A 12,040-nucleotide genomic window follows, 5' to 3' on the forward strand; every position below is an offset into this window, starting at 1 on the left:
TTTACAATTGTACCACCTCCCCTTACATCCCACAGTAACTACAGCAGTAACCTATGACACACAGCTTTTTTATTCTTTTCATGCATTCCGTCCCAGCCAGAGTTTCCCCTCCCTCCATCCCTGCCTCACCTCTCCACCAGATCCACTGGTCCTCTGTCTACAAAGAGCAGGCCTTCCCGGAATATCAACAGAACACAGAAGGCATAACAAGTTACAACAAGACTAGGCACAAACCCACGTATCAAGGCTGAATGAGGCAACTCAGCAGGAGGGAAATGGTCCCAAGAGCAGGCAAAGAAATCAGAGACAACCCCACTCTCATTGTTAGGAATCCCACAGGAACAAACTACTTGACCATAACACCTATGCGGTGGGGCCTAGTGCAGGCTCCGTGATTGTTTGCTCCAGGGTCTGTGAGCCCCCGTGAGCCCCGCTTAGTAGATTCTGTGGGCTGTGTTCTCAATGGCACACATCTTACAACATCAGGGGCAATGTCGGAAAAACTTTTCAAAGTGAAAGTGCCACTGTTTTCACTAATGGTTAACAGGAGAAAAACATTTAGAAGGGATAATTTAAAAGCTGAATTTATTGATAACTCTCCAAATACCCAGTTTTCCGTTCTGGGATCACTGACATGTCCTTTCAGAAAATCTGAGATATGTATGTATGTATGTATGTATGTATGTATGTATGTATGTATGTATGTGTATATATATATATATGTATATATATATATATATATAATATTTGATTTTGGAATTTGAATCCTTGGATCTTTTTCCTTGGTCTTTGATATCAGCTTAGCCTTCTCATGCCACAGCAGTCTCCTTCCATCCTGGTGATGATGGTACATGGCTGCCAGGGTCATCATGAGAGTTGAAGGGAAGCAGGGAAGTAATTAAGACCCAAAGTCCAGCATCCTGTCTATAAGTGAGGGGGAAGGAGGAGGAGGAGAAGGAGCGCCCCACCAAGGTTTGTCACAGAGCTTGGCACATAATGCCAATGACGTAGTCAGTCGCTCTTATTGACCCCTCTAGAAGGAACCTTTCTTTGTTCACTGTGGGGCATCACAGGTAGCTCCTCTCCCCACCTGCTGATTGTCTTTGCCCTTCCAGGCCCAGCCCAAGCCCCCGTTCTCCTAGGAGTCCTCAGTGATGCCAGGCGTGGTTTGATGTCTCCCCTTGGCTCCCACAGCCCCTGCTTAACCTCCTATCATTATCAAAACCCTCTACACTGCCTGTGGTTCTAAACCTCATGAAACCACACCCTGTCTTAGTCAACTATGTTCCCAGTTCCTGGCTCACTATAAGTCTTTTGGAAGCTATTGCCTGAACAGTACTAAGAGGAAAGGGAGCGGATGTTCAAAGCCATTAGGGACTCCGCCTCTCTGCCCTTTCAGGGAAGGGGCAGACAAGCGGGTCTGCTATCCCCAGGACTCCTGGGACTGCTTCTAACACAGCAGAAACCACAGTCTTTGTTGGCATGGCTGTTACTGTCACATGCACATCAGCCAAGAGTCCTGTGATAATGCTTCAAAACAACCGCCCTGTATCCCAGCTGCTTCAAGAGCACACACCTCTCTTGCAGCTCTGCACCTGGGCATCTATGGAGTTCAGGTGTGCACCCTGATCCCTTCATCCTTTGGAGGAGGCTGCCCAGGCCCAGGGCCAGCTCTTGTTGTGTGAAAGGTGGAAATGGAAGGACACAAGTGTCATCTCTTGAGGCCTCTTTCAGAACCACCAGTCACTTCATGTCCACAGCAGGCCAGGGAGCGGAGGAAGAGCTGTGACGGGGTAGCCAACACAGCAACCCAGGGTCCAAGGCAGCAGCACTCACTTATGCCATGTTTACTATGGTCCAGGGCTCAAAATTAACCCTCCCCATGCCCCATCATGAGTCCTAAGAATGGAGGTGTGCTGTTAGCCCCATTGCACATGGGGAACAACCGAGGCCAGAAGAGGTTATATGATATACTCAAGTCCACGCCCTAGAATGGGGAAGAAGACCCAGCATGGCCTGAATTTCTAACCCTGACCTTGAGGTGTCTCCTGTGACCCGTATTCAGCCCCAGGTCTGGTGCAGCCTGGCCTCACCACTGAAGCTCATTGGCCCAAGAAAGATCAGGTTGTGTTTATGTGTTGTTAATTTCCCACCAGGCATTCTTGCTTTGTTTTATACACATTACTGGACAACGTCGAAGCAACCTGGGTATCACCCCATTCAACAGATGAGAATCCCAGGACTGGCACACAAACCCCAGGTATATAGCTTGGGAGAATGGGACAGCTGGGCTAGAAGCAGTTAATCAGTCAGGTCAGGATGGAGTTGGCTCCAAGCTCATCTTTTTTTTTTTTTTTTTTTGTCCTTGGTTTCTGAGAAATTAAGTTATATTAGGAGGTGGGGTGGAGGGCAGAGGGAAAGAAATAGGCTATGAAGACCCAGGAAAGAGCCTTTGCCTTTCACTATTTAGTTCTCACAGTGGCTCCCAGTGCCCAGCAGGTGGCAGGATGTGGCCAGAGATGCCCCTTCCCTGGTAGCCTGGGTCCGCAGCCCGCACTACCGGGTAGTGCCAGCCTCCCAGGGAGTTCGTGCCACCCACTCTGGCCCCTGAAAGTCTAGGGTCCTTGGGCATACCTATTACTGGAGAGACCCCCCTCATTTCACACACATCCACGCAAACACACCCACACCCATCCCAGCACTCCCCAGCTGCTGCAGGAGCCCGGGGACCCAGTTGAGAACCCTGCCCCTAAATCAGCCTCCAGGCTTCACAGTGTGAGGGAATCCCGAGGACCTGGACAGGCAATTGCCCAAAACGGACATTTTTTTTTTTTAAACTAAATGACATTCTTCGTGAGCCTCAGTTTGTCTATATACAAAGAGAGGTTACGTTAGACCTCACTGATCTGGGTTCTCCTTTCATTCATTAAACATCCCAGAAAACAAAGAAGCCTGTGCCTGAGCCTAGTGGGTGACCGCAGTTCTGAGCCAACAGGAACTGTCAAACGCTGCGGGTGGGGAGTCCCAGGGATCCAGCTGCTCCAGGGAGGCCCCTTTCTTCGGAGTCCCCGCCCACCCGACTGTGAAATGGGGGCGGTGGCTTCTAACTCTTGGCTGAGATCCGGGCCCACGCCCCCTCCTTCTCCTGCACGCCCTCCCTCCCTCCCTCCTTGTCTCTCCTCTTCCTCCGGTTCTTCCTCACCACGGTTGTGTGCAGCATTGCACGGGGAGATCTGGGCTTAGGGAGTTCCCGGGTTTCCATCAGTGTATTGTGCGTCATGGAGAGAAACGGGTTGAGAGCTTAGAAGGTGCGGTGATCGCAGTTGGGGCTCATCCAGGAGAAAAGGGTGGCTGCACGGTCCCCACCCCTGAGCTGCAATCGGCCCCTTCCACACACGCTACAACCCTGTCTGGCCGCTTCCATCGCAGCTTGCATCTTGCATCCTCAGGCTCTCATCCCGCACCCGCATCCCAAAAGCATCCTGCATCCTTTATCCTTGTGAGAATCCTGCATCTGACTTCCCTGAGGCTGGGCATGTAGTGGCGGCAGTAGCTACGGAATATGGGCGGGAACCACTCCCACAAGCCCCCAGTGTTTGACGAGAACGAAGAAGGTAAGAACCTCATCCTCCCCACTCCCTGCCTGGCATCCCTTCTTTCCGCCAGCCATCCTTCTCTGGGCGCCTGCTAAGTGCGGTGCAAGGACCTGGATCTCATCACAACTATGTCACCGCGCGCTGGCTCTGCACCTGTCCAGAGCCACACACGGAGCTCTTAGGCTTCAGTGCCCTTTAGAAGCTCAGATCATGCTGAGCCCAGAGTTGGGCTGGGAAAGGGCAAGGAGACTCAAACTATATCACTCAGGGGGTATCACAGGGAAGACCTTGTTTCACAGAGGAGTAGGGGGCGTTACTCCAGCTCAGCATCTTAGGTCTTCAGAGCTTAAGGCTGACAGAGATGGCCTAGTGGGTGGGACTGCACAGTGTGTGTGTGTGTGTGTGTGTGTGTGTGTGTGTGTCTGAGCGTGCACGCACGCTCGCAACCTTTCCTCTGATGTGGTCTTGTGCATAAGCACATGGTTTTTTTCATTCACTCAGGACTGCATAAAAAAACTTTTTGTGGCTGAACTCAGTGGCTTTGAGGAAGGAGTCTTGTTTGGGGACAGAGTCTTGTTTGGGGGATCTTCCTGGTGGGGGAGTATTGTAAGCTGTCCACCTTGTATAGACTCCAGGTCTAGAGAGTCCTTGTAGCTAATATTGGCAGAACTTGGTACTCTGGTACTTGGCTGAACAGAAGTATAAGTAGTTTTTTTTTTAAAGCATTTATTCTCATTATTGTGTATCCTGGAAATCAAGCCCTCTAAATCCTTGTTTCTTGTGTCCGTGAATGTTCCCAATCAGGTTGTTGGGAGTGCGATCATTAGTCACATGTGTCTTACAGACACAGGCGTCGGTTAATAACCTTCTGAGTAATAATACACACTGGCCTCTCTCTTCCCCTTTATCTCCACTGTGCCCCAAATTAGAGTCCAGACATCCTGAGCCTTCTTTGGTGCCAGCCAGCTAGCTGTCCCGTGCCGTACTAACCTAGTCTTCACCGATCCCAGCAGAACAGGTGCTTTGCTTGTGATTGCTTTGCCGTTGAAGAGAGAGAGAGTTCCAGTTCTAGCCTGCACCTGGCAGAGCTGGTGCTGAGGCCAGGCACTCTGAGCTCATCTTCTCTTGCACGGGGTACAGGGTTGGTCACTCAGAACATGATTTCTAGAACCATCAAAGCCCCGAGTGGCCCCCTCAAAAGAGTGAGACCCCACCTAGGCAAAGCCATGGCTTGCTGGGACAGCCAGGTGGTCCTTTCTCACAGGAGCCCAAGACTGGGGGTTCCGAATGAACATCCTTGGTGGCAGACATGAGGTTTCGGCACAGCTAGGGCGTGCTTCTTTGGTCTTCAGATTGGAGCGGGCTAGTGGAACCCAGATGGTGTCAGGCAATGGAAGATCTGTGTGTGCCAGAGGGAGTTAGGACTTCTGTGTAGTTTTGCCCAGCAAAGGAGTCACGGGTATAGCCTGGGTCAAGGCCACACTGATAGTTTACTGAACTCTCTTTTAAAAAGTCATTCAGTAGGTTTAATTTTAAATGTATACATTTGTTTTCACGAACAGAGTTTAGCATAACCCACATAGATGTGTGCTTTTCGAAGCACACATCTATGTGGGACAATGGTCTCTACTAACAGTTACCCTCTAGAATCTTACTCAGTTTCTTGTCTGCCACAGTGAAATTGAAATTCATCTTAATCACACCCCCCAGTTCTGTGTATTAACACTTCACTTGTGGCAGATTATAGACTTCTAAAGAAAATAACTTTTTGAATTAAATAAGGAGTTTCCTTATATACTTCAAGATAGCGTGGGGATACCCTTAGCTTATAACTATTTTTTATTTTTATAAGTATTCTTACTGAAGTTGCCACTTAACACTCCAAATGTACCAAATATGGCCAGTAAAACAATTCCTCTATGTAATAATGCCTATGCATTTTATTTGTGAAGAAAAACACCCCTTTCTCGCATCCTTTATTCACAGAGAATATGTCACCTCTGTGGTAATGATCTCATTCATGCTGTATTTGCTCTAAAATACTGTAGTAGGTGTTTTGGTTTCTCTGTCTTGAGTCCCCACCCAGATTGTATGGAACCTGGGTAAGCCATGTTTTGTAGCAGGTTAAAGGACGAGGTTGGCTGTGCACGTGTGGAATACAATCTGTCAGTTGATAGATCTTTCTCATACCTACCCCACACTGGACATCAGGAGCAGAAGCATGGCAGAGGGGTCCTGACCCTGGGAGGGCCCTCTCCTCTACACTTGAGTCTTGCAGAAACAGTAGCAGTTTCCTGGGGAAAGACATTTCTGAGGGCAGCAACAGAACGTATAGTTGGTAAAGAGAAAGCATGGCTCACTGGACATTTGGCAGGGCCTTCATCATACCTGTGGAAAGTGCTGCAGTCAGGTACCACAAATGGCCCTGAAAGCCAGCCAGGCCAGCCTCAGAGGGCCCAGGGCCATGTGGAGTTGTAGAGCTGAACTTCCAGGAATTCTGAAGCCATCCAAGGGTTATAGGTAGGGAATAATGTGGGTCAGTGGACAAGTATGCAAGTATAGTCCCCCATGGTGGCCAAATTGCTAATTCCTGAGCAGGTCTGATTTTCAAGGACTTGGATGATAAACCACAGCAGGAAGTTTGCTGCTGTGTAAATGGTCTCCGTTCTCATGGTGGGCACGGTCTTAGGTCTTGCTGTGTTCAGATCACAGCTGTCGTGCTAACACCATCAGTAAGAAGACCAAAAGAGCACGGTCATGTCGCCGGAAGAATGGCTGCACCAAGGAGCTGGCAGTGTTTCTGTCTTAGTGGCATGCAAAATAATGTTCTGTTTACTGTGATGTCATCTGAGGTAAGGCAGAAGAGTGTGTAAACCCCCCCACCTGAGCCTCCTAGAGCAGCAAATGTCATACAACCAATGTCAAGGGCTTCTGCCGGAACTAAGGCCTGGGCCGCTTGGCCCTTCTGTACCTGCTTCAAACCCTGGGTGGGCCTGACTAGCACTTAGCTTGCTCAGCCTCCGTGCTGCCCTCCTGGCTGCAGGCCCGATCTCTTCCATGTCATCTGGGTGTGGCCTCTAGGGACATCCTGCTCTAAGAGTGCTAGGCTGCATCAGGTCTCTGCCCAGTTCCCCTCTGTCCCCCCCCCCACCCCCGTCTGTGGTCCTAGGGGCAGTCACATGAAAACTGGGATGAAGTCCTTGTCCATACCCACCCGGACCTGGCCTCTAGGCTCTCACTCCTCTCCCGCCCCAGCCCACTTTGACCTTGCCGCGTGTTTCCCTCCCTAGATGTCCTCCATGTCTCCACGAGGGTTTCATTGACTCCCTTCTCACCACGGCTCCCTCAGCCCGCCCTCGCTCTATTCTCTTTCTACCAATCGCCGTCGCCTACCACACAATCTACATTATTATTTTCTTTATTATCATCTGTGTTCACTTTCTGTCACTGTGGCCAAATACCTGAGCTGAATTGCTTATAAGAACAGGTCTGTTTTAGTTCACAGTTTCCAAGCATTTGGACTCTCATTACTTGGCTCTGTTGGTTTTGGCCTGTGGTGGACAGCATCATGGTCATGACAAAGATATGTAGCCAGGGAGGTGACATCCAGGAGGATGTTAGGGTCCCCATGTGCCTTCAAAGGCCTGTCACCAGTGACCCAACTACTTTTCTGCTTTTGAATACAAGTCCATGTACCCAGTGCTTGAGAAAGGCCAGTGAATTGAGGACAGACTGTGGGGCAAGCAGATAGATTTACTAGGTAAGCCAGCTGGACTCTAGGAGGACATCTCTTAGAGAACCTGGCAGGGGGTGGTATTGCACCTTGTCCATGATAAAAATAGCTGACAAGCAACTAATGGGAGGAAGAGCTTACTTTGAGTGGACACAGTCTGTCCTGGAAGAAAAGCACGGTAGCTGGATCGGGGGGGGGGGGGGGGCTGCCAATTACATTGCATCAGCAGTTAGGAAGCAGAGAGCAAACAGGAAGTGGGGTTTGCTTATATAAACCTTAAAGCACACCATGGCATGACCCACTTCCTCCAGAAGGGAGGCTCTGCCTCCAACAGGTTCCACAACCAGATGATGACCAAGTGCTCAAAAGCACAAGCCTGTGCTGGGGGGCATTTTCCAATTAATCCCCAGCACTGCTGATTGTATCAGTCTTGAAGGCGATGGTACACATTGGGATTTGTCAACTTATACTACTAGTTTCAATGAACAATGAGGTCTGGGATCTTATAGCAGAGGATAGCAACAGGTATGGCTGCACATTTACCAGATCTTAATCTCTTAAAAAGTTCCACCTCTTCTTGGTGGCACAGGTTTGTTACCAAGCCTTGACACATGGACGGACCACTGGGGATAATTTGTATTCAGAGTACTACAGGTTTTCTGTGCCATTGCAAGTGCAATAAGAAGAAAATGGAAGGTTAGACTCATGAAGAGTTAGAGCTCTCTTGAGACAGGGACTTCATGAGAATTTCAGTGTCCCAAGGCCTAAAAGAATATTTGAGGTAGAACTGAGATGCCCATAAATTCTAGATAAGTGAGTGAATATGTCAATCTTTTCAGTCACAGCTGGATTCAGCTTCTCAAATACTCTGGAACCTTTCTTCATGCATCTTCTGCTCCCTCTGTGGGCTTTATGCCAGGACAGGCTTTCTTCTCATGGAACTCACCAGCCTCAAGACTCCAAGTGGAGGAGAAAGGATCTTTCTCAGGGTCACTGCACAGTCAGCTCTGATTGGTCCCTGTTGAGACTTTGACCATTCTGCAAGCAGGGATGATAGGGGATGTCCTTCTGTATGCTGTGAATATATGTTCCTCTTATCGGTTGATGAATTAAGCTGTTTTGGCTAATGGACAGGCAGGAAGTATAAATAGGTGGGGCCACCAGATTAGGAGAATTCTGGGAAGAGGCACACAGAGAGGAGCGGCCAGAGAGATGCTATGTAGCCAGCAAAGGAGTAATATGCTGGAACATTACAGGTAAGCCATAGCCTTGTGGCAATACGTAGTTTAATAGAAATGGGTTAATAATTAAGAGAGAGCTAGCCAATAAGAAGCCTGAGCCATTGGCCAAACACTTTATAATTTATATAAGCCTCAGTGTGTTTATTTGGGACTAAATGACTATGGGACTGGGCAGGACAGAAACTCCATTCACACAGGGAGATCTGAGGCTCTAGCCAGCCAGCCCAGATTGTTCAGGCCTTGCTTGGACACTGGGTGGAGTTGCTTCTACTTGAGGCTCCTGGAGTCTGGTGTATATGAAGGAAAAAAAAAGTTCAAGGAATACCAGAATACCAACAGAAGCAGGGCAAATGGATGCTAGCTACTGTGTATCCCAATAGTGTCCAAATAGCAATGACACTAGTAACCACAACTCAATCCATCCTCTCCAGCCCTGTTAGCAGGCAAGGACACAATGGCTTGGGACACTAACTGAGTTCATTCATTGTTAAATGCCATGATAGTCAACTTCATAAGTAATTGGCTTATAAAAGAAAAAGTCCATTTTGGCTCACAGATCTTCAGGTTTCTGCCCATGATCAGTCAGCTCCACTGTTTTGGACTTGTAGTGAAGCTGCACATGCGGATGTGCGGCAGAGGAAAACCTATGAAGTGAAAGCTAACAATGGAAGCCACGGTGTAAGTGCCCCCATTGAGGGCAGTACCCCTGCAGTAGCTGGAAAGCCTCCTGCTAGCCCCATCTCTTGGCAGTTTACACACTGTGCTGGGGAGCATGGGCACTGGGGAGCATTCAGCATCCAGAACAGCACAGCCCCACTTTCTAGACAAGACCGGGGCCTCTTTGAAGAGTTGTAATTCCTTCTATTTTGCCATTAAACCTGCCAGGCCCAGGATCTAGCACAGCCATGCGTGACTGTAGACTGAAGGCAATCACTTATTGGGGGCCAAGTTTTCTTGTCCCTCTGGGATCTGAAGCTACTGACGAGTGAACACGGACATCAGTTATATTACGTGAAGTTTGGGTGGACTTCAGAGTGGGTTGGTCTTCCTGCTTCTGCTCCCCAGGTTTACCTTGGAACAAACGGGCAGAGAATTGAGTGTATGTTGCATGCAGCTTGGCAGTTCCCAGTCAGAGTGTAAGGGAGCCCGTAAGACAACCCCACACCACAAAACCCGAGGCATGCAACTCTAGGCAGTCTGGATTGTTAAAACACCGCTCGCACGCAGTGACTCTAGATGCCAAGTTTCCGTCTGTTGAAAGAGGTACAGCCCTCCCCCGCCCCAGTGCTGGGTAAGACCCAGTTCTTGCTTTAGGGGACAGCGAGGAAGGTGAAGATGGCTCTTTCCTAGGGGGTGACTTGGTGGGGTTGGAGGAGGCAGGCTTGGTCCCCAGTTTTAGGGAAGGGGTTGGTATTAGAGGAGGATGAATCAGCATCAGTCAACACCGAGCCCACCATGTTCCTGAGAGAACTGGAAAGAACAACAGGCTGACACCCCATGAATGCTTGAAATGGAGGCTTTGAGAGCTCGAAGGTGGAAATGAAGAGAGGGTGCACTAGTTATGAAGGTAGTGAGGAAAAGTTCAGGACAGCAGTGGAGAATCTGCTAGTTAAACTGCCCATGAAGGGAAACTGGGGTCATTCTCAGCCAGTCAGTGTCAGCCAAGGAAAACGGGACGCTGGTGCTGTCAACCCTGCAACCTTTCCCCTTGGAGCTCTTGTCTCTTTGATCTTTCTGAATGTCCTTACTCACTGGAGATTTTGCTCTCTGCCCATCTTACAGAAATTACTGAAGCAAATGGCCCGCCCCCCTTCCTAACGGGGGCTGTTACCACTTCACACCAGCATTAAAAAGGCACTACCTTACTATTCTGTTTGTAAGTGTGTATACACATGTGGTTCTGTGGGCACACTTGTGCACAGGGGTGCAGGTATCTATGGTGTTCAGAAGAGGGTGTCAGATCCCATGGGGCTGGAGTTACGGGAAGTTGTAGGGTGCCTGATACCAGTGCTGGTATTCTGGAGGAGCAGAAAGCACTCTATTTTTTTATATGTTTTATTTTTTATGCATGTATATTTTACATCCCAATTCTAGTTCCCACTCCCTCCTCTCCTTGCTTCCCTCACTTCTCCCCCCACCAACTTCCCATCTGCTTCTCAGAGAGGGTAAGGCCTCAACTAGGAAGTCTACTAAGTCTGTCCCATCATCTCATTGGGCCACCCCTGTGTCTAGTCTGGGCAAGGAATCTCTCCATTCAGAATGGGCTCTACTAAGTCAGTTTGTGCATTAGAGTTAGATCTTGGACCTGCTGCCAGTGGCCTCATATATTGTCCCAGCTGCACCATTGTCACCTATATTAAGGGAGTATAGTTTGGTCTTATGCAGGCTCCCCATTTATCAGATCAGAATCAGTGATCACTCAATAGCTCAGGTTAGCTGAGTCTGTGGGTTTCCCCATAATGGTCTTGACTCCTTTGTTCATAATATTGCTCCTCCCTCACTTTGATCATACTCCAGGAGTTTGGCCCAATGGTTAGGTGTGGATTTCTGCATCTGCTTCCATCTGTTTCTGGAAAAGGATTCTAGCTTCTCAGAGGTTATGGATTGTAGGCTGAGTATCTTTTGCTTTATGTCTGATATCCACTTATGAGTACATACTATATTTATCTTTCTGAGTTGGGGTTACCTCACTCAGGATGTTTTTTTTCCCTCCTAATTCTGTCCATTTGCCTGCAAATTTTAGAATGCCATTTTTTTCTTACCGCTTAGTAGTACTCCATTATGTGAATGTACCACATTTTCTTTATCTATTCTTTGGTTGAGGGGCATCTAGGTTGTTTTAAAGATCTGGCTATTACAAATAATGTTGCTTTTAACATAACTGAGTAATTGTCCTTGTGTCCTTTAGGTATATGCCTAAAAGTGATATTGCAGAGTCTTGAGGTAGGTTGATTCCTAATTTTCTGAGAAATCACCATACTGATTTCCACAGCAGCTGTACAAGTTTGAACTCCCACTGGCAGTGGAGGAGTGTTTCCCTTCTTCCACATCCTCTCCAGCATAAGCTGTCATAGGTTTATATATATATATATATATGTATGTTGAGGTCTTTGATCCATTTCAACTTGAGTTTTGTGCATGGTGATAGATATGGATCTATTTGCATTCTTCTATGTATTGGCAGCCAGTTATACATGTGCCATTTGATGAATATGCTTTCTTTTTCCATATTGTATTTTTAGCTTCTTTGTCCAAAATTAGGTGTTCATAGGTGTGTTGGTTGATATTGGTGTCTTTAATTTGATTCACTTGTCCGTTTTTGGTCCACTTGTCCGTTTTTATGCTAAATTCAAGCTGTTTTCATTACTATAGCTCTGTAGTAGAGCTTGAAGTCAGGGATACTGATGCCCCCAGATGATCCTTCATTGTACAGGATAGTTTTAGCTATCTTGGTTTTTTTCCTCCATATG

The 12,040-nt window shown here is 48.1% G+C and overlaps 1 protein-coding gene across 1 annotated transcript in view; it reads left to right on the top strand.

The window, feature by feature from the left end:
- Nucleotides 1-3,404: 3,404 nt before the first annotated feature.
- Nucleotides 3,405-12,040, top strand: part of Stk32b (serine/threonine kinase 32B) — a 225,708-nt gene continuing 217,072 nt past the window's right edge. Inside the window, exon 1 of the mRNA XM_051200286.1 lies at nt 3,405-3,614. Within this exon, the coding sequence (XP_051056243.1) occupies nt 3,563-3,614 (52 nt within the window). The 5' untranslated portion in view covers nt 3,405-3,562. The remainder of the gene's footprint in view (nt 3,615-12,040) is intronic.

The sequence above is a fragment of the Phodopus roborovskii genome, unplaced genomic scaffold (assembly GCF_943737965.1).
Source record: "Phodopus roborovskii unplaced genomic scaffold, PHOROB, whole genome shotgun sequence".
NCBI classification, from domain to species: Eukaryota; Metazoa; Chordata; class Mammalia; order Rodentia; family Cricetidae; genus Phodopus; species Phodopus roborovskii.